Source organism: Camelina sativa, chromosome 17 (genome assembly GCF_030686135.1).
Source record: "Camelina sativa cultivar CO46 ecotype springtype chromosome 17, ASM3068613v1".
Taxonomy (NCBI): domain Eukaryota; kingdom Viridiplantae; phylum Streptophyta; class Magnoliopsida; order Brassicales; family Brassicaceae; genus Camelina; species Camelina sativa.
Window position 1 is genome coordinate 17739748 of NC_141896.1, and position 25740 is coordinate 17765487.

A 25740-nucleotide genomic window follows, 5' to 3' on the forward strand; every position below is an offset into this window, starting at 1 on the left:
ATATGTCGGTTTGGGTTTATAAAATAGTGTTTAGAGTTTAGATTTTATAATTAAACAAAATAATATGTCGGTTTGAATTTATAAAAGAGTGTTTAGGATTTGGAAGTGATAATTAAAAACAGTATTATAGTATTAGAATTAATAATTTTAAAATTGATTGATCTACAGAATTTGTTTCCTAAATTAAGATTTGTTTCCTTAAAGAGGGGATGAACCCAAGAATTGTCCAAAAAAGTATTGATTCATTATATATATTCTTACTTAAAGCTATGCTCTTGCCATTTCTATACTTTATGTAAAGAAAACTTGGAACACCATTACAAAGAAAAGAATCGTGATTTTGTTATTTGCAAATAACAATAGTATACAAGGAATTTGTGGATATAATTGGTGTTATTCATTGTTTATCAAGTATGATTGAGAAGACATCTCTCATGTGCAGTGTAGGGTCCAAAGTAACACTAGACTTTGCACGCGAAGCAATGTGTTGGTCAGGACGGACTAAAATTGATCCTCTCTCTGACATTTTACATATACTCCACCACGAAGTTCCTTCATCATCTTGTCTTTTAACTTCCATAACATCGACATAATTTTCCCACGGAGCTCTTGCTGATTTGCTCTCCCTTTCAACACCCTCTTCGCTACTAGGCCAGACCACGCATACCTTGACATCAACCATAAACTCTTTCGCCACTTTAAATGTAGCACAAGCTAGCTCATAGGACTCTTGTAATGGCGATATTATTAGTAGAAACTCCACTTTCTCCGTGGAAACAAGATCCAGTGTAGAAACAACAACCGCTTTTGCGGAATCTGACAGCATTCTCACATACATATGAGGCAGTCTTGAACCTGGTTCAGCACAAGGAACATAGTCTCTTCTACGACCACTTGGTACTTCAGGATCACCAGCTTCAGACTTGTTATCAGGAACAATGGCTCCCTCTAAATACCTAAACAGTAAACACAGTAAATTCACATATCTTTTGTTGAGATATAATGCAAGAAACACAATGGTTTGAACATTCAAGACCACAATCTACATGTCATGAAACCGCTGATATTAGTTGACAAAAGCAGCCAGCCCTAGTTTTCTTCTCTCTTTTTATTCTTCTTGCACTACTCAGACTAGAGTGAAAATTCTACAGTTTCAAAAATGATGATGATACCTGAAACCAAGATCCTCGGCAGGAAACTGTAGTTGAAGGCTTTGTCCTCCATCAAAGATACTCTTTAATCTGCTAAGTCTCTGATTTCCCAGCGGATTTCTCTCATTCAACAGAGATTCTGAAAGCTGTGCACGACCTAGTGCAAAGACATTATCCAAGATTGCCTTTTGCAGCCCAGTTGGAAGGATGGAACCGACTGTTTTGTTTATAAACCTATGAACTACAACAACATAGAGATATTATTGCTGCAACCTAATTATGAAGCGATAAAGAGAGCAAGAGACAAGCTAGTTCTAGTTTACCTGAGTTTGCAACTGTTGGGTCAAGGCCTAGCGCCGAAGGAACCGCCATGGCGGCTCTGAAGTTCTGAACACTGAGTGAAGTATTGAAAAGGGCAATCTAGCAGTCACCGTAAGATGCTTGTAAATGAATCAACTTAAGAAGAACGGATGTCAATAAAAAGTTAAGAAAAGATAAATACCATACCGGCCTACGTTCTATTTCATAGGTATTAAGAATTGAAGGTTTTGCAGAACCCTGAACAAGAGCTGCAATTTTCCATGCAAGATTGTGAGCATCCTGAATTCCAGTGTTCATTCCTGCAAATGTCATGTAATCTGCTGTCAGAATATTATACAAGACTGCTAGTTGAAAGTACATCATATCGAACTGATTCCTAAGGCCTGCTATTGCTCGATTCATAAAACTTAGAAAAAGAAACTGACAACAAGGATCCTTTGAGATCAACTTCTAAGTTTGCGGCATTCCTTGGTATCATATTATCTCATTTGACGATACCTTAAATCATAATAGAACAAAAATGGAGATGATAGATATCTTCCAAATATGTAACCACCATCATACACGAAAAAAATGTCAAAGAAGCAGAGCATATGGTTCACGTTTTGAAAAGATTTGAACACTTACCAAAACCTCCAGCAGGCGGGAACCGGTGAGCAGCATCACCAGCAAGTATCACTCTATTCTCACAGCACATGAATTTCTCAGCGACTTCAGCATGCATGACCCATGGCTTAATATCAGCTACATCCAAGTCTGAAAGCTCATGTCCCACCAAATTGAATATCAACATCCTGCACATCTATAGGAAAATAATAGTTCAGGGAAAAATAACAAACAAAATCGCAATTGAATTTGGTCACAGTTGGGATGGAAATAAAGCCACAGAGGCGTATAAATCTGTGTTCCAAGTAAAAGTCCATTTGTTTTTTTGGTGATAGTAAAATCCACTCTTCTCTAAGTGATGAATAAATACCTCGGGACTGAAATCAGAGAGGCTCTGCTGAGGTGGATAGTATGGAACCTGCAGTAGAAAGAAATGATTACACGCCAAGCTATGGTGTATAACACTAATTAAACTGAGATTTTCTGGTCGGGTCTGTAGTTACCTGCAGAACAAACTCTCCTTGTTGAAGATCATGGGCAACGAGAACTCCAATACCTTCAGTGTTGAAAATGAAAAATAACATCCCTGGTCTGCTACTCATCAGATACTCACCGAGCTCTCTGCTCATAAAATGGACACTAACAAGCTTTTGTAGATCTCTTTCCCCTCGCATTTCTATTTTGGTGAGCTTTCTTACAGCACTCCCAGCACCATCAGCACCAACCAGTAGACTACATTGAATGTTTCTTTTCAAATGCTTGCCTCCTTCGAGAAAAGAAACAGTTGCTGTAACACTATCTTTGTTAGAATCAATCGCCACACACTCATGACCCATGAGAATTTGCCTCGCAATAACAGAGTCAAGCTCAAGACCATCGAACTCTTTGGAATTTCGAACATGAAAGCCAAGGTCTTCCAACCGCTTAAGCAGTAAATTTGTCAACTTGTACTGGGAGAAGTGAGCAACAGAAGCCGGGCTGACAACTTTCTTGAAATCTATTAATAACACCAAAAGAGGACATCTTTGAAAAAGTCTGCATCTTTCCGCAGCTAAAGTAGAACTATATGCACAAGAAAATTGTATGTAAGAGCACACCTTGAGGCTGCATATGGTCCACTGTGCCAAGAGTTGAACCGGAGAGGGAAGTGCAGTATATAAATTTCCTCCACAAATCTACAGGAGGCTGTGATCTTTCAATCTCCTCAGCTAATCCATCCAATTCACGGAAGATCTAAGTATATATGAAAAGGAAGAAACTAAGATTCCAAAAATCCAGGACAACACCGAAAAACAAAATTAACCAAAGGGAACACACAAAAAAACCCAACCTCCATTGATCGGTTGTTGATAAAATGTGCTTGTGGATGTTTAGAGAAGCTTGTGGCTTTGTCCACAACACCACATTTCACGCCTAACATAAAGGTGAGACAATCCAATTTGATCAAAGACGTGAACTCAAAATTACTAATGTAAGGCAAGCTCAGATGAAAACTTGGAGAAAACTGTACCTAGTTTGGTGAGAAGGATCGATAAAACGAGTCCCACCGGTCCAGCTCCGACGATCAGAACAGGAAGCTTAGCATCTTCGCCACGAAAGCAATTTGAAGTGTTTGAAAGGTCCTTGCTTTGGAAGTATCTCACTGGATACACTCTGACCCACGAATTGTTTCTGCTTATTCGTGTAACCCTCTTGATCAGCCCTAGCATCGCCATGGTCGACAAGCTAAACCCCTAAACCCTGAAAGTCATAGGAACCGGTAAACTCTAATTAAAATCCCCTGAAACACAAATTAGGAAGAAGCAGAAGAAGACTCTCAGGCTCTACAGACTCTAAGATCACGAAAGGAATCTAATTTCTCTCTTACGAGCTTTTACAAGGTTACAGCGACAACGGAGACGCCGGGACAGAGACGACGGAGACGCCGTGCAGGTGATGTTTTGTGGGGCCGATCTTTTTTTGTAATATATTTTGTTTCAGAAAAAAAAAAGTTATATAATTTTATAATAATTGATTCATACTACGTGGTGCTGGATGTATCCACTAGATTGGGTCTACATGTGAAACGACTGTAATATGCCACCTCTCTGCTTCAAGATGTTAGGTTAACTCCGTAATGTTAGGTTTAAGAATCAATCGTATCACAAGAGTTGTCGATATTGGACAGGGTCTACATGTGAAACGACAAAGTCTTAAAATCTATCAAAATCCAATATTACAGAGGGGTCTGCTGAGATAGATAGATAAATCCTGTTGTTACCTGACTCTCTCTGGTGAACTTCTGAAAGATTTCCCTTTGTACCTGCTGCAGAGTGGTTTCTACTTGCTGCTCTGGATAAAAAAAATTTTGTGTAGCTTCTCCTGATTGGGAACTTTGCTTCGTTTCTCCAAAATAAATTTAACACCTCCATCAAGACTAGCTTTCACATCTGCTTGTTCCTCTTAAAACTGTTTCCCAATGAATCATTTTAAAAAGCTTAATCCATTTGCATAAGGCCAATAAAGAAAAAGGGAAAAAAAAAAGACAAAAACTGCAAATATTTGCTTTTACCAGAGTCTGAAGTGAAGTATCTTGGAGAGTCAACTTTTTTGCCTTATGCGTTCAGCTGCAGTAAACACATGAAACTACTAATCAGCTAAATTATCTATTTAATACCTTAAACTGAAGCGGAATTAGGAGTTGTTTCTCAAAATAAGATTAATACTCAAGCGGAATGATCTTGAACAAACTGATGATTCTATCAGAGCAAAGAGTGTCAATCAGTGAATACTCTTGTCAATATCATGTTCCTAACATCCCTTGCTAACAGTAACAGATCATGTCTGGCAAAAAGCAAATTCCATCGTCTAGTAAGACCGGTAGAAGATATCTAGATACAACCAACTGACTATCTTCTCGTTTATGATTGATTAAGCTTCCCCAAAGAGACATCTCGTTCTTGAGAAGTAAATCTCTGTGCAGATAAGTATGAATTCAAGACAACTGAATTTTCAACTTTTTTAATTCTTCTTCAGAAAAAGAGAATAGAGTACATCAGTAAGCTATCTCCTACATGTATACCTCTGGTGAGAGAGGAATAGTGACCAAAAATGGTGAGATCACAACGTCGCCTGTACATATTTTACTTCTCTATGAAGACGACTTGTAAAGAGGTAAAAGATGAAAGAAAACAAAAGATCAACTTTACGTAGTAGGGTGTAAATGTTACACCCCAATCTATATATATACTTAATGGTGGATCGAGTAGCTTTTCTTCCAGAGGAAACTAAATGGTCTTGTCATTGTTTTCCTTCTGGAGATTGATTTAGTCAAAGGTTTTACTTCTGACTCGGGATCTGAAACTGGCGCTGGTATTGACATTGGTGCCGATACAGTTTTCCTGGGAGCTTCATCTCTGTTTGGCGATGGCTGATCTCGTTGCCTTTGTTCCCTAAACAGCATCAGAAGCTTCTGGGACTTGTCTCTTCCTCGTGGACTTCCGTTCACTGAGATGGACACTAGAGACGGGATCACTCCTTCTTGTAGTACCATCTGGATACATGATTCGTTTCCCGTGCATAGGATCACTAGGCAAGAAACGGCTTGCTCTTGTTCCACCGTGTCACCGGTGTCTAGCACAGTTGCAAGAGTGCTGATCATGCCTTGTGTTGATATCATCTCTTCTTTCCCTTCCCGGCTAGAGGCTAAATTTAGTAATACGGCTAATGACTTCTCTATCCACAAGTGGTCACCTGTTGATGCAAGGACTTGGAGGCTTTTGATTAAGTTTGATGAAAGGAGAGTGGGAATATTGCGAGAGTAGGTTGAAAGGTTGTAGAGGGCGTGAAGGGCGTCAAGCTTGCATTGGGTTTCGGTTTTTTCACCTTGAAGAAGAAGGTTCACGAAAAAAGGAACTGCTTGACTTGAGCCAATCACCGGCTTGGCTCCTTCAAGGCAGGATAGGTTTAAATATAACGCAGTTGCTGGCCCTTGAGATTGGGAACAAGAGATCATTTTCTCAAGCAGGGGAATGACCCCTGAAGTCAGCATCAACTCTTTGTTCCTGCACTCCAATGAAATAACAAACAAAACAGAGGAAATTGTGAGAAGGTTTGCACTAACTTTGATTGGTAACAAAAAAAAGAAAGAGGATGAGCTATCTAACCTGTTATTGTTGACTGCTAAATTAAATAGAGCCATAGCTCCAGTTTCTTGTGCGGCTGCATTGTTTTCATGAACAGCTGATCCAAGAAACCGCAAAAACGCTTCGACAAACCCATTGGCTCCCATGAGGATCCTGGCCTCTTCATCATCCTTTAGCAATAGCCTTGCATTTTCTACTACTTTACACTTTTTAGCCAAGTCCTCCTCTTTGTCCAAGATTGCTAGTATGTCCTGATACCTCTCTAGAACATTGATATCAGAAGTCTCCTCATCACCAACAACAGACACATTGACTTCTTCTTTGTGTTGTTGTTGGGAAACAATAGCACTACTCTCCTCCAAAGGAACGATTTTATCGCCCTTTGCTGTGCACGATTCTATACTATCAACTGACTTTGAATTGGTGGATTCAGAGTCAGACAGGGCTAGTCTCCAGTAGTTAAGGTCAAGAGATTCTGGTGGTCCAGTAGGGACTGTGATCCCATTCTGCTCACACCAGCTCGCGATCAAACCTTTAACACAGTAGTTGGGAGTCAGGGAAAGATGTGGGAGCTGCTGCTGAGTCTTGGGGCAAGAGTTATGTCCATCACTGAACCATTTCTCAATACAGACACGTTCATAAGTCTGTCCAGAAGCAATAATGACAGGATCACACATAAGCTGCAAAGATATGGGACACCTCAGTTCTTCAGGTGGAATGGGCATCTGTCCTGATTTCCTACTGTTCATGGTCTTGAAGTTAATAGAACCAAACTTGGATAGTTGACGCCCAAAGGCATGAGCACGATCTTCATTAGAAGCTTGACCAGTGGGTGAACATGGTGGTGAACACTGAGAGTCATTCTCATCCATAACCTCACTTCTGAATAGCTTGGAGTATTTTCTCATGAGATGCAAGAGGTAAGCCACAATAGACTCCTTCCGCTTGTCTTCTTCCGCACGTGCCCTGTCAATGAGTTTCTTTAAAGCACGCCGCTCTGCAAGAGCTGATCTAGAAGAAGTTATACTGAGTCTAGTTGCTGCCTGGAGAAAAATTTCAAGCTCGGAGCTGTCACTGCAGTTGTCAAATTTCTTCCCTTGTTGCAAGAGTGCAATAATCCGATCACCAACTTCCTTCTCTGATGGATCAAGCAAGAACTTGGTCTGCTCTAGTTCACTAACAATGTCCAAAATCTGAAGAAATCAAATATTGAAGTTAGAATTCTCAACTAGGAACTAGCACAGAACATTTTGGTGTGCACTGTTAGTCATAGACAGTTTTCTTAATCTGCGCAAAAGGAAAGATTGTGGTGTGCACTGAAATAGAGATTCACCTGAGACCCAATTGAGCTAGGAACAATGTCCTCCACACGTCTAAGACTATCGATAAGTGCAGATTTAGCTTTCTCAAACTTCAACAGTACAGCATCCCCAGTAATGGCCTGTTCAGAAGGACCAAAAAATAGATGGAAGAATTCAAGAGAGGGACCAAATCCAAAACACAAAAGAGAAGAACACGCATGAAAAGAAAGAGACACATAAAGAGAAAGAAACACAAACCAAATAAAGTTTGCTACACTCAGAACAGTGTTGAAGAATGTTCTTTGCTTTCTCAAGTGCAATGTGTAAAGAACACAAGGCTTGAATCCCTGATTTACTCCGAGGTCTTGCTTCTTCCAACGAAGGGAAGATTGACAATACCTTGCAATAAACTGCAGATAGTTCCTTGCACATATCTCTATGTAACTGCATTTTAACAATAAACCATAACACACAACGTTAGCAAATTTAAGTATATATAGAGAAGAACACCATCAACTAACATAATTTACATCAAAGAAGAGGAACATTACAAAAGCCTCTAAATATATATTTCAGGTCAGATGACATATTAACCACCCCCAAGATTCCCTCAAATACTCTCTCAACACAAGATTTGCTTATAATCAACAGGGCAAGGTATCAAAGGCAAAACAGGATTCGGGAGAATCACATTTTCTAAAACATGATATAAACAAAAACAGAGATAACAACATAGTAAGCAACATATTATAGCCCCATTTTGTCCATAATGATTCAAAAAAAAACTACCGACATGAATCATTGAGAAAGATATTGAAAGGAGCATAAAATAAGATACCTTAGCATCGCTAGCAGCGAACAAATTCTCCTCAAGCTCGCTTACATCCATGATCTTGTAATCTCGCTACAGACAGAGAGTTTTTATACAAACCTGAAGGACATGAACAAACAACGCATTAAGGATTGCCTTTTTGAGTTCCAAAATCTGAGGAAACAACGAATCATATTTCGTGGTGTGGTGAAAACAACAAAACACGATTCTTGGAAAATAAAAATAAAAAAATTACCTTTGTTGTAAAGAAACGAGTCTTTAACTTAACCCAGGATAAAAAAAAAAAAGAATGACAAGAAAAGAAAAAAAACAGAAGCATAACGGTAGAGACTAGAGAGAGAGAGAGAGGCGGAAAAAAATGGGGACGAAGAAGAAGAAGAAGAACTCTGTCAGCTCCACAAAACCCGCAAAAATAATCTACGGTTATAATTGAAACACGAACCAAACCATCGATGATTGATTGATTTACACGAATGTTGCAAACGACCCAAAAAAAACAGAACAAAAAGAGTTGCAAGAAAAAAATAACGCACGTGTGTAAAACTCGCAACAACAACAACAATACCAAAAAAGAGAACTACATACATATAAGAGAGATACTGTATGTATTGTAGGGTTTATAGTCTCCTTTGTGATTCGGGGCATCAAAGAGAAATGAGATTTATTAGGATAGTGAAGTCACGAGAGTGTCATTCATTTCAAAGTGAACTACCTTTTTCATCTACTTTATTTTTTCCTTTTTGTTCCCTTTGAATTTTTTATTTTTCAAAAATTAGTTAGCTAGTTAATTTCTGTATTATAGAAAGACTTTGCAAAAAACTAAAAAAAGTGACTAAAAACAATTAAGGGGAGGCAGACAAGAATGAAAACTTAAAAAAATGGGTTATTACAATGATCAGTTCCAAGCACGACGACGATCTCTTGTAGTTGGTCAAAACTCAAAAGTCCACTTGCTTTGTCTTGTTTTCTTGTTGTCCTTTCTCAGCTTCACCGATCATTCACATAGCTCTACTTTGCTTAATCTATTATATTCCAACAACGAGACTCATATGATGACGACCGGATTTAGCCCATCTGGTGGAATCAAACCACTGTTCGGCGATGAATCCCAGAGTTCACCTCGTGTTATCACTCCTTTTCCTTCTCCTAAACTCACTGACTTGCCTATGGTACTCTCTCCAACATATCTATTATATTTTCTTTCTTCACTCTGGGATATTTGAAAATCTTGATCTTCTTGTATCAGTTTCAAGATGACCATAAGGAGAGCTTGTATTGGGGAACTTATCGCCCTCAGGTTTATTTTGGAGTTCGAGCCAGGTATCATAATACTATATGCTTCTTCGAATCAGTATCTGTCAAAAGTCATTGTTTGATTAATTGAGAATGAGCAAAGAACACTAAGAATTTTACAAGGGATTGGTTTACAAAGAACACTAGTACAAGCTGTGAAACTGTGTTTCTTTCTTGTACAAGCCTGCTAAGTTGTTGTAGATGACTGACTATGCAGAACTCCTAAGTCCCTTGTTGCTGGCTTGATGTGGCTCGTTACAAAAGATGGTAAGCCTGTTATGAGGCATTTCTGTGAAAACTCTGAAGATCTTAAGTCATTTGGCTGGAGAGAACACAATGGAAGAGATTTTGGACGGCAAGAGCTGCTTGAACAAGATATGATTTTGGAGACAAGTTTTGTCAAGTCTAAGGAGGGGAGCCATGGTTATGGAGGGGATTGGTCGATTAGAATCAATGTTAAGAATATGCTGAATGATGAAGAAAACAGAACCGTACATCTCTTCTTCTATCTAGCTGATGAAGGTGGCAATGGTGTGAATCTAGGTAAAGATGTATTGGGGCTTAAAGAGAGTTCAGTCCTGGCTTCTGGTTCACGTCAAGATGTAGGAAACTGGCAGATGCACTTAAAATCAGAGGTAACTTTTTTATTTAAAAGTTCTTTTGAGAGATCACAGAGGATCTTCTTAGTTACAGCCTTTGCAAGAAAGTGACCATTTTAGCTGTGCTCTTCTCTTTTGCAGAATCATCTTGAAACACATTATTGCGGTTTCAAGACGCCTGACATTGTCAATCTGTCTGATCTTGTTCAGCAAAATCTCGCTGTTCAGGTTCTATCACAGTTTTGCAAGTTTTTCCAATCTGTATTTGCTTTTTCTTTTACAAAGACCAAAGTGCTCATATGTCTCTATTGGCTTTATGTATTTTCAGGAAGGGAAGTCTGGACGACTTCAGCTATCTGACACATCAGAGGATTCTTCTAACATTTATGTTTTTCAGGTAATCATCAGTCTTGATCAAGATATATGATTACAGACGTATTTTAAAAATAAAGCCAGCATCCCCAAATTACTCATATGAATTGTATGATCGTCTAGATGTTTCTTCATCCCTGATCCCATTTTGTCATGCAGATTTCCACTACAACTCAATCTACTATAGATGTTGCCTTTGTCTCTGGGATAAGAGAAGAAACCTCCAACATGGAGAAGCGTATAATGAGTCTTACAGGTTTATAAGCTTCCCTCCTTGATGATTGGCTGAACACCATTTCCTTTCAAGATATCTAATTTTAGTTAGCTGGTATCGATTTTATCTTTGAGCTAAGTTTCTGTATTTTATCCGTGTAGGCTCGCTACTCTCTAGTCTACTTGCAGATAAACATATAGCATTTAATGCAAAGTTCAAGGATTGCTTCAACCTGTCTGAAAAGGTATGATTCTACTCTCTTATTTTTTCTCAATAGAAAGATCTACTTTTATGAAGGATCTCATTTGCACTTTTAAAGATCTTGTTGACCACTGTGCAAATACATTTTTCACCTCTCAGCTCTAGTAGTAGTCTTTTCCTTTCTTATAGGCTTTCTGTTACTTGCTATAGTCAATTCTTATATGCATCTGATTTGATGTGCTTATAAGAGATAAATATATGATTCTATCTTCCTGTGATTCCAGCTTGATCCTGAAACTTTGGTGGTTGGTAAAGCTGCAATAGGGAACATGCTTGGAGGCATTGGTTACTTCTATGGTCAATCAAAAATTCATGTTCCTAGAAGTGATCTGGTGAGTTTCAGTTCTGTTTCTTTTTGCAGTCCAAAACAGATTCACATAGTTAACAATGTTTAGTTGCAGGCTAAAAGTGAGGATGATTTCTTGCTATATTGGCCAGCTGAGCTGTACACAGCAGTTCCAAGCCGGCCTGTATTTCCTAGGGGATTTTTGTGGGATGAAGGCTTCCATCAACTGTTGATCTGGTTCGTTCATTATACTTCACTGAATAGGCTGAACAGTTTCTGAATCTTTTTGTAATGTCTTTTGAGATAAGATCTGTTAGTACAAAGTTGTATAATACAATCATTCTTTTGAAGTGTTTCTATTTTTGTTTGATCAGGCGCTGGGATGTCCATATAACATTGGAAATTGTTGGAAACTGGTTAGATCTAATGAATATAGATGGATGGATTCCTCGTGAGCAAATCTTGGGAGATGAAGCTCTGAGGTTGCTATATACTCTTACTAACCTCAAAATAGGCATCATAATTGTTTGTTGTTGATACTTATTCCAAAATGGTTTTGTGCAGTAAAATTCCAAAGCAGTACGTTGTTCAGTACCCAAGCAATGGCAATCCACCTACACTACTTTTGGTGATACGCGGTAAAAACTTTCTTGTACATTGTCGCCAAGATTAATTATGTTTCACCTGGCTAAGATATATGCTTTTGGATTGGAAAAATGAGAAAGGCTTGGAGTAAATAACAAGATATCAAAAATCATATCAACTCCATGTTGACATTCCTTGTATTTTTTTCAGATTTGATTGATGGTATACGGGCAGAGAAGTTTAACGAGGTGGAAAGAGATGAAATCTTGTCATTCCTTGATAGAGCTTTTGTACGGCTAGATGCATGGTTCAAATGGTTCAACACTTCCCAAATAGGTAATATTAACAACATATATACAAAGTTTCCGGATGTGTTCACTCTTCAACTGCTGTGTTTCGTGTTGAGTACATTAGTCCTACACTGTTCGTTTTCATATATTTATGATTTGGTTAAACACCAGGGAAGGAGAAGGGAAGCTACTATTGGCATGGCAGAGACAATATAACAACTAAGCAACTAAACCCTCAGGTACCATTTCTTGATCATTAATGATGGATTTTAATCTAATCCCCTAGCTTCCTATTTCTTATCCTGATACCTTAGCTTTCACATATCCCTGCAGTCTCTTTCCTCCGGTTTGGATGATTATCCTCGGGCTTCACACCCAAATGAAGATGAGAGGCATGTTGACCTCAGATGCTGGATGTATCTTGCAGCAGATTGCATGAACTCCATCCAAGAGTTTATGGGGAAAAAAGACATACTTGTGACGGTCAGAACAACATATAGACTACGTTCTCTAATTTGTTCATCACATATCTTTGAAACTGTATAATGCAGGAGGATTATAGCTCAATTGCGAAGCTGCTTTCAGATTTCACTCTTCTGAATCAGGTTTGTATTTTTATATGCAATGACTACATTTCTATCACTTCCTTTAACAATCATGACAAGGATGGCATGATCTCTTGTTCTCACTCTTCTCTTCTTCAACAGATGCACTATGACGATGACCATGGGGCTTACCTTGACTTTGGTAATCATACAGAAGACGTAAGAAATTTTTGATGAATTATGTCATAGAGAAGCTTAGATTTCAACTGTCATGAATTATAAATCTACCTAGGAAATTTTGCTGAATCATATATGCACTGGTTTGATTTCTCAGGTTCGGTTAATCTGGAAAGAGGTAACTGGAGTAGATGATCATTTATCTCGAGAGCTTGTAAGGGAGACATTTGGGAGACCAGAGCTAAGATTAGTTCCTCACATCGGCTACGTCAGCTTCTTTCCTTTCATGTTCAGGATCATCCCAGCTGTGAGTTTGTATATTGTGCATTAGTATCGTCCATATGATTGTTGAAGCCCTTGTTGAAAACTGGAAGTAAATTAAACCTTCAAATTTAATGTTGCTTGACGAAAGGATTCTCCAATACTCGACAAACAGCTCGATCTCATTTCAAATAGGAGCATCGTATGGAGTGACTATGGTTTACTTTCACTTGCCAAAACTAGGTGAGCCTGCAAGAACAAACACATCTAAGAATTTTTCATTCTTCAGTGATTTCATAAGCACTCATTTCTCTTCATGCAGTTCTTTGTACATGAAGTATAACACTGAGGACGAAGCACCATACTGGAGAGGTGCAATATGGATGAATATGAACTACATGATTCTTTCTTCCCTACACCATTACTCTAAAGGTACTTTTGTGAGTCCCCACCTATTCACAAACAAAAACTTTCTATAACCCGTCAAAATTGTCTGCAGTGGATGGACCGTACAGCAGCAAGGCAAGAACAATTTATGAGGAACTAAGGAGCAATCTAATAAGGTATGCATGCTTGTATAAGGTACAGTTGAAGTTGAAGATGTCTGAGTATATGTGGCCTTACCTATACTGCTTGTTTGTGCAGGAACGTGGTTAGAAACTATGACCAGACTGGCTATATATGGGAACACTATGATCAAACAAAAGGAACTGGAGAAGGTGCACGTGTCTTCACCGGTTGGTCTGCACTGATTCTCTTAATTATGTCTGAAGAATACCCTCTATTTTAAAGAAAAAAACCTGTTTCGATGACCAACATTTGTAACTTTGATCTTTGAACATCAAAATTATCCGCGCGTGTTGTGAACAAAAAAGGCAGTCTCTTCCAAAGAAATTTAATGAAACAGCAATCACAATACATCAAGATTTTATAGCTCAGCTACTACGTACATGTTAAAGCTAGCCTTGTCATGTCTGAGCATAACAATGTGCACACCCAACCAGGTGATAGTAAAGGAAAGAAGACATTCCAAACTAGAGTAATTGCAGATCACTTTCATGGGTCTTGAGTCATTTCTGTATCTTCAGCCACCATGATTTCCACATCCCTCATGTCTCGCTTCAATACATTCCCAAGTCTTCCTATGGCTTCTGTCTCCTGTTGCAATACCTATTTACAATGTTCCAAAAAGTCACATACCTTTCTAATAGAAAAACAAAATATCCATATACCAATCCAGAGGTTAGTGACCAAAGGTGTTGCATATAATACCTCCTGCATATCGATCAGGCTCTGCTCGTCTATTTTTGTCGACCCAGGGAGATAAAGGGAACTACCAGAAGCAATCGAATTTGCTTGAGCACGAGATATTGTCTGCAGACTTTGCACCCTCCTAGAAAGCTCTGCTCCAGGACCTTTCACCTGGGAATCCAGTAATCCACATCCATTTTGTTTACATCAAACATTGTGAACCACTGAACCTTGAGTAGAAGTTAAATACAAAAATGAAAACAGACCTGTCTTGTTATTGCAGTCAACTTCTCAGACAGTTCGGCCTCTCCTTTCGTCAAGGGTAACCGGAAACCCTTCCCTTCTAAGCTCTCTATTATCCTCATAACCTTCAAGCAAAAAATTCATAACACAAGGGTAAATGTAACTTTGACTGTAATCTGGACTCACATAACAAGGTCAGATCTTTTAATGTGACGACTTCTCCTACCCTCAACATGCGTCTTTGAAGACTCTGTTCCTTCTGTCTCAACCTTTCAATAGATGGAAAGGTATGTGCTTGCAAATGTCTCTGAAGCTGTAAAACAAAATCAAACAAATTCTTGTTAGATTATCCCACTAATAAAACGAGAGAGAAAGAGTAGTGAAATGAGAAGTCACCATTTTAACATTGCTCTGAGTCGTTTTTATTCTATCCCTATCTGAAACGAGAACTTCATCTTGAAGCTGCAGGTACCCATATAAAAATAGTGTCAAGATTCGTTTGTCAAGTGTGGTAAATAAATGATTTTTCTTCACATATCATTAGGTTTCAATATCTATAAGAACTTTTGTAGGTGATGAGATGTTACCTTAAGGCGCTGAGAAAGATCTTTGAAACCTTGAACAAGTTGAGGCCATAGGCGTTCTCTTTCTGTTGAATCCATGCCTTCAAGTTTGCTCATGGCCTCTGCCCACATTATCTACCACCAAATACAAACAATCAATCATTCAGAGAGATTCCCGGAGAAGCCATACAGAAACTAAGAACAAGATTCATTATACACAAGAAGGCTTCATATTTCCATGATATGATAGAAAAGATCAAGAAGATTCTCACATCTGATACTGCTGCAGGCTTAGCCCGGTACTGTGGTTCAGTCACACTGAACAAAAGATGCTGCAAGCAATGCAGGCTTAGCCCGGTACTGTGGTTCAGTCACACTGAACAAAAGATGCTGCAAGCAAACGGAAACAACAGTTCAACATAACCACCCAAAAAAACCAACATACAGCTTAAGGGTTTTAGAATTTTCCACACCTGAAAAGCATACTTAGCATTCGTCGGATCTTCCTTATACGCTTCAATGATGGCCTAAATCAAAAGGGAGAAACAATCAATGTAAAAGACTAGGGTTATGGATTTTGTTTAGATCTGGGATTAAAGAAAAAATAGCAAACCTGGATATCACGATCGGCGAGAGAGTAAGGAATTGGAGCAACGGGAGCCATCTGAGTAGTCAATTGAGCATTTGGGAAAGGCGTTTGCTGCGCCGAGTTGTTGAATGGTGACTGAAAACCAAAATTAGAAGATGGCTGTTGCTGGAAGATTGAACTCTGCTGCTGCTGCTGCTGTTGTTGTTGTTGCTGTGGTTGTTGAGATGAGAAGGGAGTAGAGAAGAGCGAGGAGCCAAATCCGCTGGAGGAGAAGGAAGGAATTGACGGCGTACCGAACGCCGGAGTGGATGACGGTGTATTAAACGCCGGCGTGGATGACGGAGTACCGAAGGCTGGGGACGGCGTGCCAAAAGCGGGTGTAGATGAGGGAGTGCCGAACGCCGGCGAGGAAGACGGAGTGCCGAACATTGGGAAAAATGGAGAAGTTAGATCTCTCTGTGAAGAGAGTAAAGGGTTTTTATTAATTAGGCAAAAGGCGCCATTGGGAAAAAACTTAAAAAACGCAGCTCAAGTGTTCGACGAAATTCCCGGCTGTGTCTGTGTGAGTCTGAGTCAACTGATTTAGGGTTTTGGTCAAAATTACTTTCACCAACTAACTCAAAGTACCTTTCTTTGTCCAACGACATACGTACGATACAAACCCCCGATTGATACAAATACAAACTACTACCACTTTGAGAATTACCTATAGTAAAATTATTAAAAGTAATAGAAAAACAATATTCTCAACTTCTTTAGAACCACTATGTTATGTTGCATATTGTTCATAATTATTTTGTATCATTCATTTACCAGTTTTTCTATCCCTTAAAAATAACTTTACCACTTTACATCATCAACTATGTTACTAATTTTCTTTATAATGAATTTATATTCATTTTCGAAAATATAGGTTTTATGACGCAAAAAAATATATATATTTTTTACGTATTTCAGATCTACTGAAAACATTAAATAACTCGACTAACATACATATATTCATTTTTGAATATTCATACTATGTGGCTATGTGCCTAGTATTATTGGTTACTTTCAATTAAAACAAATGTTAACCGTTTAAACACAACCAAAACGTGATCTAACATTATATCTTTTTTTGGTTGAAAATCGGTTAGCTAAGTGCATCTTTAATGTCAAAAAATATATGGACACGTTTTAGATAGATATCAACTTTTTTTACTATAAATTTTATTCAGTATACGTTTCTATGAATTTAAAAACATAAAAAAATTTATGTTGATGAAAATAATATTGTAATATCTACTAAAGAACTTTAACAAACATAGCACTGGCAAAAAAAAAAAAAAAACCTTTAACAAACATAGCATGAATTTATGCATAGTACTGGCAAATTCTCGTGTTGATTCTGGAAAATTCTCGTGTTGATTCTGGAAAATTCTCTTGTTGAATCTCTTTTAAAAAATGGAAAAAATGCATATACATTATTATATGGTTATTAGTTTTCAATATTTAAAACCATTGTAAAAATAAATGAATTTTACTTTTAAAGATTGATCACATTTTGAAGTAACTTTGTACTTAGCTATTTGTTTACATCTATACTAAATAATGTAATATATAACTAAGGAACCAACCATATGTTCTCTTTTGATATAAGTCTTATCATGATTTTTATTTTATTTTTGTTAAAAGAACATATTGAAAGTTCATAGAAGATCTATATACAGGCAATCTAAAAAGTATATATGCTAAGAACAAATACATGACATACCAAATATATAAATTTTAATTCGTACTATTGAAATCTTTGGGACATGATGAGAGGTGGTTACAAGTTACAACAGTAAAAACTTAAAATAATTTTTTTTTTTTTTAAATAACTATGATAATTACAAGAAAAAGAAAAGAAAAAAAGAATTGGGCGAAGTCCATAGCCTTTCCTTTGTCGCCCTCCTTCCTTACTCACTCTCTTATTTCTCTCTCTCTTTCTCGATCTCTCGATCTCAACGTGAAAAGCTTTCTTCTCTTCCAAAGGCAAATCGAAACACAAGCAAAAAAAAACTTTCTCCGCCAAATCTCTCCAAAACCCTTTCTTCTTCAACTGCGCTCGCTCCGTCGTCTCCTTCTTTATACGTAATCTCGAAGTCGGTTGTTGTTCCAGTCCTGCCATGGCCGAAGGGAAGTTCGATCTGCCTGACGATCTCATCTTTTCCAAATCTGATCAGTTGAAAGGTACTTCCCTAAGCGCCTCTCAATCCTCGTCGTCTTCTTCTTCTTCTGTTTTGGATTTCGTTAATTTGAATTTGAATTTCTTTCTCTCTGGACCGATTTGAATGCGGAGAAACGAATGTAATCGTTTGGTTTATGGATCTGAATTCCCAAATAGGATGCGGCAGCCATGTATATCTATTAGATTCATCACAATTTGACCTAGCTATTATTGTTGTGCTGATTAGGGTTCTACGATTTCTTTTAGCAACCTTGTTATATCCGCTTTTAGATGCATTAGCAACTTCATTTTTGGATTCAAACGACAGACGTAATTCTCTTTTGTTTCCGATTCCAGAGTTTGGGATCTGGAGGAACTAAGAACCAATCATTAATCTAATTTCTGCACTATTGGTTTCCTGACTCGGTTAGTTAGATTTCCTTCAGCCATTTGACTAGCTTGTCTTTGTTATTTTTGTGCAGAATTGGCCTCAGATAACAACATTCCTTTGTCTCCCCAGTGGCTTTACACGAAATCAAGCGATAGCAAGATGGTATAGTACCTTATATGCCTAACGTTTCTTCTCTTTTTATCACCTTAATAAGGCTTCGTATCTAGACAGTATCAAGTTCTTAGATGAGTTTTGCTGTTTCTCTGTAACATTTTTACATACTCTTTCATCTGATCTTGTTGTGGCTCTGTGGTAGGATGTTCGATCTCCTACTCCTGTGCCCATGGGAAACCCAAGTGACCCTAATCTCAAGGATGCATGGCGCTTGGATGCACCCGAAGACAAAAAGGACTGGAGGAAAATTGTTCCTGAGAATGAAACTAGTCGCAGATGGCGTGAAGAGGAAAGAGAAACTGGTTTACTCGGTGTCAGGAAAGCTGATCGAAGAAAAACTGAACGTCGCATTGACAATGTCCCAACTACTAGAGAAACTGGTGACACTAAAACCACTGCTTCTTCTGATAGGTGGCATGATGTTACTTCTCGTGCTGCTGTACATGAACCTCGCCGCGACAACAAATGGTCATCTCGCTGGGGTCCTGATGACAAAGAGAAAGAAACCCGTTCTGAGAAGGTAGATAATAATAACAAGGACAAGGAAGAGCCTCATAGTGAAAGTCAATCTGTGGTTAGCAGCATCCGTGCTACTTCTGAACGGGACTCTGACCCTCGTGACAAATGGAGGCCACGTCATAGGATGGAATCCCAGTCTGCTGGGCCAACTTCTTATCGCGCTGCACCTGGCTTTGGACTTGATAGAGGACGAGCCGAGGGCCCAAATTTAGGCTTCACTGTGGGCCGAGGAAGGGCATCTGCAGTTGGGAGGGGTTCGTCAACCTCCTCAATTGGTGCTGGTGCATGTACTTTTTTAGGAAATGAAAGTATTCCTGGTAAACAAAGCGCTTCAGCCTCTATGTTTCGGTATCCAAGGGGTAAGTTGCTTGACTTGTATAGAACACAGAAGCCTGATTCTTCCCTAGGTAGGATACCGACTGAGATGGAGGAAGTTGCCTCCATTACTCAAGTGGCTTTGATCAATCCTCTTGCTTTTATTGCACCTGATGCCGACGAAGAGGTATGGTAACCACTGAGAACTGGCTTCCATTGCCCTTTTTCATGAGTGTTTTTTATTTCTTATTCTCAACTGAGTTTGTTGACGGGTATCTTATCTATCAGGCAAGCCTTAACGGCATATGGAAGGGAAGGATCATTAGTAGCGAGGTTTACACTCCATCTGAGGAAGAATCCTCAGGTGGTGAAAACAGCATGGGTATGTTATCTTGTCTTTAGCTGCTTGGCCTCTATCTTTCCACCTAGCATAATTTGATGAATGCTTCTCTGACCGTGGTCTTTTGGATGTTACTGCAGTAAAATGCCGCATACCTGACTCAGGTGAAACAAGAGCGGATAGTTCTTTGGTAGGGTTTGTGAATGGTGACAATGTTTCCATGCAAAATAGTGATTCTGGTACGTGTCTGATATATATCAAATGGGTCTTTCATATCATATATTGTTTTGAAAATGTCTTATCTTTATGAGTTTACTGGATTTTTTTAATGTCCTATATATTCTGAACAAAAGTCAAAAATATTATTATTGTAGGGTTACTTGGTAGTCAAAATGGAGGTCTGGGGGGTGCGTCAAGCGTCTCAAGATTGAATTCAGTGGCTTCTGAGAGTTATGGATCTGTTGGAGCTGGTTATCAACTTTCTCATGGAAGTCCTGAAGCGGTTAGATCCGCTTTTACTAAATCATCTGCGCTGGATGGGAGTGAATCCGTTGTTGCCTCTTTCGAGCAAGATTATATGGGCAAGCTGCAGCAACCAGATATTGAAGTGAATCACTCAGAAGGGGCTATGCCACCGGAGGAGTTTTTGTTCTTGTATATTGATCCTCAAGGAGTAATTCAGGGACCTTTCATTGGTTCTGACATTATTTCATGGTTTGAACAAGGGTTTTTTGGGACAGACCTACAGGTTCGCTTGGCAAATGCTCCAGAAGGAACTCCTTTTCAAGATCTAGGCAGGGTCATGTCATATTTGAAGGCAGAAAGCATCGATGCCCATATCAGTGACCAAAAGAATGAGTTAGAAGAGACTACTTTAAAAGCAGATTCAGACGCTGGTTTATCAATTGCACCCGTAGCAGAATCCAATGATTCATCCTCTATAATTGGCACATCGCGTTCTTTTTCTGTGTATAACAACCCTTCAGCTCAGGATAATTTTCAGAGAATATCTGAGTCTGAAGTTCATGTGAAACCACCACATGCTGAGGACCGAAGTTTCTTGGACTTCTCTGCTCAAGATGAAGGTATGTTCTGCTGTTAACCTTGTCTTTCTTTGGGTTCATATACTTGTGGAGAAGCTTTCATGTTCATATTTATTTCTGTGTTCATCATAACTAAGAATGTTTTTAATTTTCTTCTAAATCAGAAATTGTATTCCCAGGAAGAGCTGGAGGTTCTGGTTATGCGTCGGTTAAATCCTCTGCAAGTGTGCATGATGCATTAAGTGAATTTCCTGGTCAGTCTACTATTCCTGGTGAATCAACTAAGGCTGCTACTCAAAATCAGAGTGAGAATAAGCTGCACCCGTTTGGTGTGTTGTGGTCTGAGCTAGAGAATGGTAGTACACCAGTTAACCTGTTACCAAACAGGTCTTATGATGCAATGGGGGAGCCTACTGGTTCAATAGACAATTGGCCCATTGATTCCCGAAGAAATACACAAATTGATCCCAACATGTCCCTTGATTCTCTGGCTGCTAACCGGATGGCGCAGTTTGAACATTCCAACCGCTTTAACCTTGGGGATCAACTTTCATCAAATCAACATCACCAACAGCAATTCCAAAATCGGGATATGCTGTCGCATTCATATAGAGGTGATCAAGCTCAGGATCTGGAGCATTTAATAGCTCTCCAGATGCAGCAGCAGAAGCTTCAATTGCAACAGCAGCAGAAGCTTCAGTTGCAACAGCAGCAGAAGATTCAGTTGCAACAGCATCAGCTGGAACAAGAGCATCAGTTACATCAGAAGCTCTTACAAGAGCAACAACAGTCTCATGCTCGACAGTTACATTTTCAACAGATTCTACAAGGACAGACTCCTGATTCAAGGTTTGGGCAGTCACATGACTTCCCTCGATCCAACAGTGTTGATCAGATGTTGTTAGAGCAGCAGTTAATAAATGAATTGCAGAAAGGCTCTGGCCATCCGTCACAAAATTTTGCACCATACATTGAGCAACTTGCTGCAGGAAATATTGGGCAATTGCCACATGAAGGTCATCAGAGGGAGCTAATTGAACACCTACTTTCAACAAAAATGCAATCTCAATATGGACCAATGCAATCTCAACATGGACAAATGCAATCTCAACACGGACAACTGCAATCTGAATCAAGCCGGTCTTTGGAGTACCAACTGCTGCAGCAAGAGCAACTGATGCAATTGGCAAATGGAAGGCACAATACACTATTGGAGGAACAGAGACATATTGACCCTCTGTGGCCATCTGACCATAATGATCAGCTTTTAAGAACTCATCCTGGGATCCATCGTTCGCGGTCGTCGACGGGATTTAGACCACTAGACTTTCATCAACAGCAGCAGAGGCCACCATTTGAGGATCAGTTTGGTCAACTTGAGCGTAACCTTCTGTATCAGCAACATCTTCGACAAGAATTGTTCGAGCAGGGTCTTCCATTTGAGCGATCAGCATCCTTACCTGTAAGTGCATCGGGGCTGAATCTGGATGCAGTAAATGGTCTTGGACTCTCTCAGGGTTTGGATATGCGGGATGCTACTGCCCACATGCAATCTTCGGGCAGATTGGGAAATTCTACTCTGGGTTTCAATCATCAGAATCACCGTATACCATTAAGTGAACCTCATTTTTCACAATTGGAACCAATGGAAGGACGCTGGCCTGGAGCTGATACACAAATGCCTGGTGACTGGGCCGAATCTCAAATGAGGAGACCGGGTGAAGATTCCAGCTCATGGATGAGAGGTGGTTCTACAGAAGACAGGTCAAAGCAGCTTTTTATGGAGTTGCTCCACCAGAGACCCGGCCATCAATCTGCTGAGTCACCAAGCATGAACCAGGGAAATCCCTATGACCGGATGGCTCCTTTAGGCCTTACCCCAGGGATTCAAACACTTGGTGGACTTTCAGACCATGGTGGTAGTCTAAACGCTTCTGCTCTCGGGGATCGAGCAGCTTCCGAGGAACAGGTCAACAGATTACCGGGAGATAGGAACAATATGGGATCATTGCACCGTAATAGTTCCTTGCTTTCGGGAATTATTGATAGTGGGCTGTCCAATCTGAATGAAACCCAAGCCATCAGTAATATGTTTGCTATGAACAAGGACGCAAATGACATCAAAACTTGGAACAATGTGCCGCCTAAAAATGAGAAAATGGGAAGGATGATATCATATGAAGCCCAAGACAGAATGGGCAAGCAAGCAGTATTAACGTCCCTGGTTCAAGGGGAGCTTCCTGTTGCTACGCTTGGCCAACAGTCTTCTTTCAATATCTCAGGTATGTTTGTTTCCAGAGTAATTGCATCTTTAAGATTTCGTTTTCGCTGAATTCATGGTATGGGAGCTTGATATTTGCTTTGTTATTATGAAGGCTTATCCTGATATTCTCTTGCTGCAGACCACTACAGTGACAACTCGGTTGGAGAAGATAGAAAGAAGGATAGGTAACTTTTGTATTCCGACGTTTGGCAACCAGTAGATTGGATAAGTAAAGCACCCTGATACCTCTATGTTCCTGCCGATTAAATTTTGAAGTGATTGTTTGTAGGTTGGTAGTGCCATCACATGGGCAGGATTCGGTTTTGTTAAGAAGGCCTCCCTCGTCCCATTCTTCATCATCGCATGAAGGATTGCTCGAGCGTATGTCTGACACGGCTAGCAGGACAGCAGCAAGTTCGTATACTGGAACTGAAGGTAAATTTATCTCAAGGATCCTTTGTCGTTTGGGGCTTTATTTATGGAAAATGAGACTCATTCTGTAAACAAATATTATCAGGAGGTGTGAGACGGGAATCAGGAGCAGCAGGAAACAAAGGGTCAACGTCAGAGGCATCGTTCAGTGAGATGTTGAAGAAGAGTAATAGCATGAAGAAAGTGGCAGCAGAGTCATCTGATGCAACTGAAGGAAGCAAAGGTGGAGGTGGGAAGAAGAAAGGGAAGAAAGGGAGGCAGATAGATCCAGCTCTTCTTGGTTTCAAAGTCACCAGCAATCGCATTCTTATGGGAGAGATCCACCGCGCTGATGATTTTTAACTCCTTCTCTTTCTTTCTTTTTGTGTACAGTATCTTTACATGTAAAGATTAGCTTGCTCAAGCTTAGGCGTATAGGTCCTTTATACACATAGCTTCCATCACATTGGAACACAGGAAATAAAATAATAATAGTTTTTTCAGTTGAGAAATTGTTTAGTACTTTGGTTCATATTCGTTACAAATGCTAAGATCTTAATTGATGCAGCCACTACATCTGACTAGTGTGTGATAGCCACTGGCACTGGAGAAGTCGACATCTGATAGTAGTTCAAAAGTTGAAAGAGAGTTTTATATCTTCTGTTCTGTTTACTGGTTTGGCAAAACAAAAGCTGTTGGTCTATCACTTCGAGAGTAGAGACAGAAGATGGAGCAGCTAGTGAGCATGGGTTTCTCCAGCGATTTGGCCGCCGAAGCTTTAACGGCCACCGGTGGTGATTCCATCCAGAAAGCCACCGACTGGATTCTCTCTCACCGTTCTTCCCCACAAACCACCACCGCCACTTCACAGCCCAAACTCGACCGCTTCCTCCGCCCCAACTCCAAAACCCTAACCCCCACCGTCAGTGATGATTCCGGCAAGCGCCCCAATGCCAAAACCCTAATCCCCTTCGTGGGTGATGATTCCAACAAGCGCCCCAAGCTCTCATCTTCCAGCCACCGCAAACAACACCAGCCGTTATCGGAGCGTATGCGTCCTCGCACTCTCGACGACGTTGTAGGTCAAGACCATCTCCTCTCCCCCGCTTCTCTCCTCCGCTCCGCCGTCGAGTCTAATCGCCTCCCTTCCATTGTCTTCTGGGGTCCTCCTGGGACCGGGAAGACCTCAATCGCCAAGTCTCTCATCAATTCCTCAAAGGACCCGTCTCTGTATCGCTTCGTCTCCTTGTCTGCTGTTACTAGTGGAGTCAAAGATGTTAGAGACGCCGTTGAGAGTGCCAAAAGGCTCAATCTTGAAGGTAAGAAGAGGACTGTCTTGTTTATGGATGAGGTTCATCGGTTTAACAAGTCACAGCAAGATTCATTCTTGCCTGTTATTGAAGATGGTAGTATCCTCTTCATTGGAGCTACCACTGAGAACCCATCTTTTCATTTGATCACTCCATTGCTCTCTCGCTGTAGAGTTCTTACTCTGAATCCCTTGAAACCCAATCATGTTGAGACCCTTCTTAGACGAGCTGTAGATGATTGTGAGAGAGGGCTCTCCAATAACGTTGAGGTAGATGATTCTGTCCTTGAGTTCTTGGCTAATAACTGTGATGGTGATGCACGAGTCGCGTTGAATGCTTTGGAAATCTCAGCTACCATGGCTACCGCTAGAGCCGGACCTGGGGCTGTTATGTCTATTGATGATGCAAAGGAGGCTCTTCAATGCAAACATTTAGCCTATGATAAGGCAGGGGAACAACATTACAACCTCATAAGTGCTCTTCATAAGTCCATGAGAGGAGGAGATGCTAATGCTGCAATCTACTGGCTGGCTAGAATGCTTGAGGCTGGTGAAGAGCCACTTTACATTGCGAGAAGACTTATAAGGTTTGCAAGTGAGGACATTGGCCTTGCCGACCCTTCAGCTCTTACTCAGGCGGTTGCGTGCTATCAAGCTTCACATTTCTTGGGTATGCCTGAATGCAATGTAATTCTCGCGCAATGCACCGCTTACTTGGCACTGGCTCCTAAATCCATTGCAGTTTACCGAGCAATAGGAGCTGCACAGAAGGTTGTGAAGGACTCGGTTGGACAGAATGAAGGGGTGCCTCTACACCTGAGGAACGCTCCAACCAAGTTAATGAAGGAACTTGGCTATGGAAAAGAGTATATATATCCTCCCAATGATCCTTCTTCTGCGGCAGCTCAGACATATCTACC

General features: G+C 40.0%; 5 protein-coding genes across 13 annotated transcripts; 2 read left to right on the forward strand and 3 right to left on the reverse strand.

Annotated features, from left to right (window-relative positions):
• Nucleotides 1-317: 317 nt before the first annotated feature.
• LOC104757037 (uncharacterized) lies at nt 318-4789 on the reverse strand. Of its 2 annotated transcripts, none has more exons than XM_087494554.1 (12): nt 4630-4789; nt 4339-4526; nt 3589-3818; nt 3409-3491; nt 3176-3311; nt 2582-3075; nt 2449-2496; nt 2100-2274; nt 1659-1771; nt 1475-1571; nt 1173-1392; nt 318-956 (listed from the first exon to the last, which is right to left on the reverse strand). In XM_087494554.1, the coding sequence occupies exons 3-12, from the start codon at nt 3791-3793 to the stop codon at nt 398-400; spliced, it is 2130 nt and encodes a 709-aa protein (XP_087350680.1). In that variant the 5' UTR covers nt 3794-3818; nt 4339-4526; nt 4630-4789; the 3' UTR covers nt 318-397. The 2 variants fall into 2 exon arrangements, with proteins under 2 accessions (XP_087350680.1, XP_010478028.2); XM_010479726.3 differs by lacking the exon at nt 4630-4789 and adding an exon at nt 3946-4248 and having other exon boundaries at nt 4339-4548.
• A 277-nt stretch (nt 4790-5066) lies between these two features.
• LOC147923947 (U-box domain-containing protein 6-like) lies at nt 5067-8925 on the reverse strand. Its single transcript, XM_087494553.1, has 6 exons — nt 8571-8925; nt 8342-8434; nt 7762-7947; nt 7536-7643; nt 6224-7395; nt 5067-6121 (listed from the first exon to the last, which is right to left on the reverse strand). Exons 2-6 carry the CDS (start codon nt 8390-8392, stop codon nt 5308-5310), a joined length of 2331 nt encoding a protein of 776 aa, XP_087350679.1. The 5' UTR covers nt 8393-8434; nt 8571-8925; the 3' UTR covers nt 5067-5307.
• Nucleotides 8834-14065, forward strand: LOC104757041 (alpha-glucosidase 2). Its single transcript, XM_010479733.3, has 21 exons — nt 8834-9504; nt 9582-9655; nt 9846-10263; nt 10369-10455; nt 10556-10624; nt 10759-10855; nt 10975-11057; nt 11299-11406; nt 11476-11597; nt 11735-11842; nt 11925-11998; nt 12156-12281; nt 12407-12474; nt 12569-12718; nt 12787-12840; nt 12943-12999; nt 13115-13264; nt 13370-13461; nt 13541-13650; nt 13718-13781; nt 13864-14065. The coding sequence occupies exons 1-21, from the start codon at nt 9214-9216 to the stop codon at nt 14006-14008; spliced, it is 2547 nt and encodes an 848-aa protein (XP_010478035.1). The 5' UTR covers nt 8834-9213; the 3' UTR covers nt 14009-14065.
• A 16-nt stretch (nt 14066-14081) lies between these two features.
• LOC104757040 (nuclear pore complex protein NUP54) lies at nt 14082-16632 on the reverse strand. 2 transcript variants are annotated; one of them, XM_087494555.1, is made up of 9 exons: nt 15889-16632; nt 15749-15802; nt 15548-15607; nt 15300-15410; nt 15109-15174; nt 14939-15025; nt 14736-14837; nt 14491-14640; nt 14082-14388 (listed from the first exon to the last, which is right to left on the reverse strand). In XM_087494555.1, exons 1-9 carry the CDS (start codon nt 16291-16293, stop codon nt 14275-14277), a joined length of 1149 nt encoding a protein of 382 aa, XP_087350681.1. In that variant the 5' UTR covers nt 16294-16632; the 3' UTR covers nt 14082-14274. The 2 variants fall into 2 exon arrangements, with proteins under 2 accessions (XP_087350681.1, XP_087350682.1); XM_087494556.1 differs by having other exon boundaries at nt 15548-15665; nt 15889-16506.
• Nucleotides 16633-17747: 1115 nt separating this feature from the next.
• On the forward strand, nt 17748-24023 carry LOC104757043 (uncharacterized). Of its 7 annotated transcripts, none has more exons than XM_010479735.3 (10): nt 17748-18078; nt 18538-18608; nt 18763-19641; nt 19743-19836; nt 19935-20033; nt 20169-20879; nt 21002-23119; nt 23240-23285; nt 23390-23535; nt 23618-24023. In XM_010479735.3, exons 1-10 carry the CDS (start codon nt 18015-18017, stop codon nt 23872-23874), a joined length of 4485 nt encoding a protein of 1494 aa, XP_010478037.2. In that variant the 5' UTR covers nt 17748-18014; the 3' UTR covers nt 23875-24023. The 7 variants fall into 7 exon arrangements, 4 of the variants coding, with proteins under 4 accessions (XP_010478037.2, XP_010478038.2, XP_010478039.2 ...); XR_015586538.1 differs by having other exon boundaries at nt 17750-18078; nt 23213-23285; XM_010479736.3 differs by having other exon boundaries at nt 17753-18078; nt 21017-23119.
• The last annotated feature ends 1717 nt before the right edge of the window (nt 24024-25740 follow it).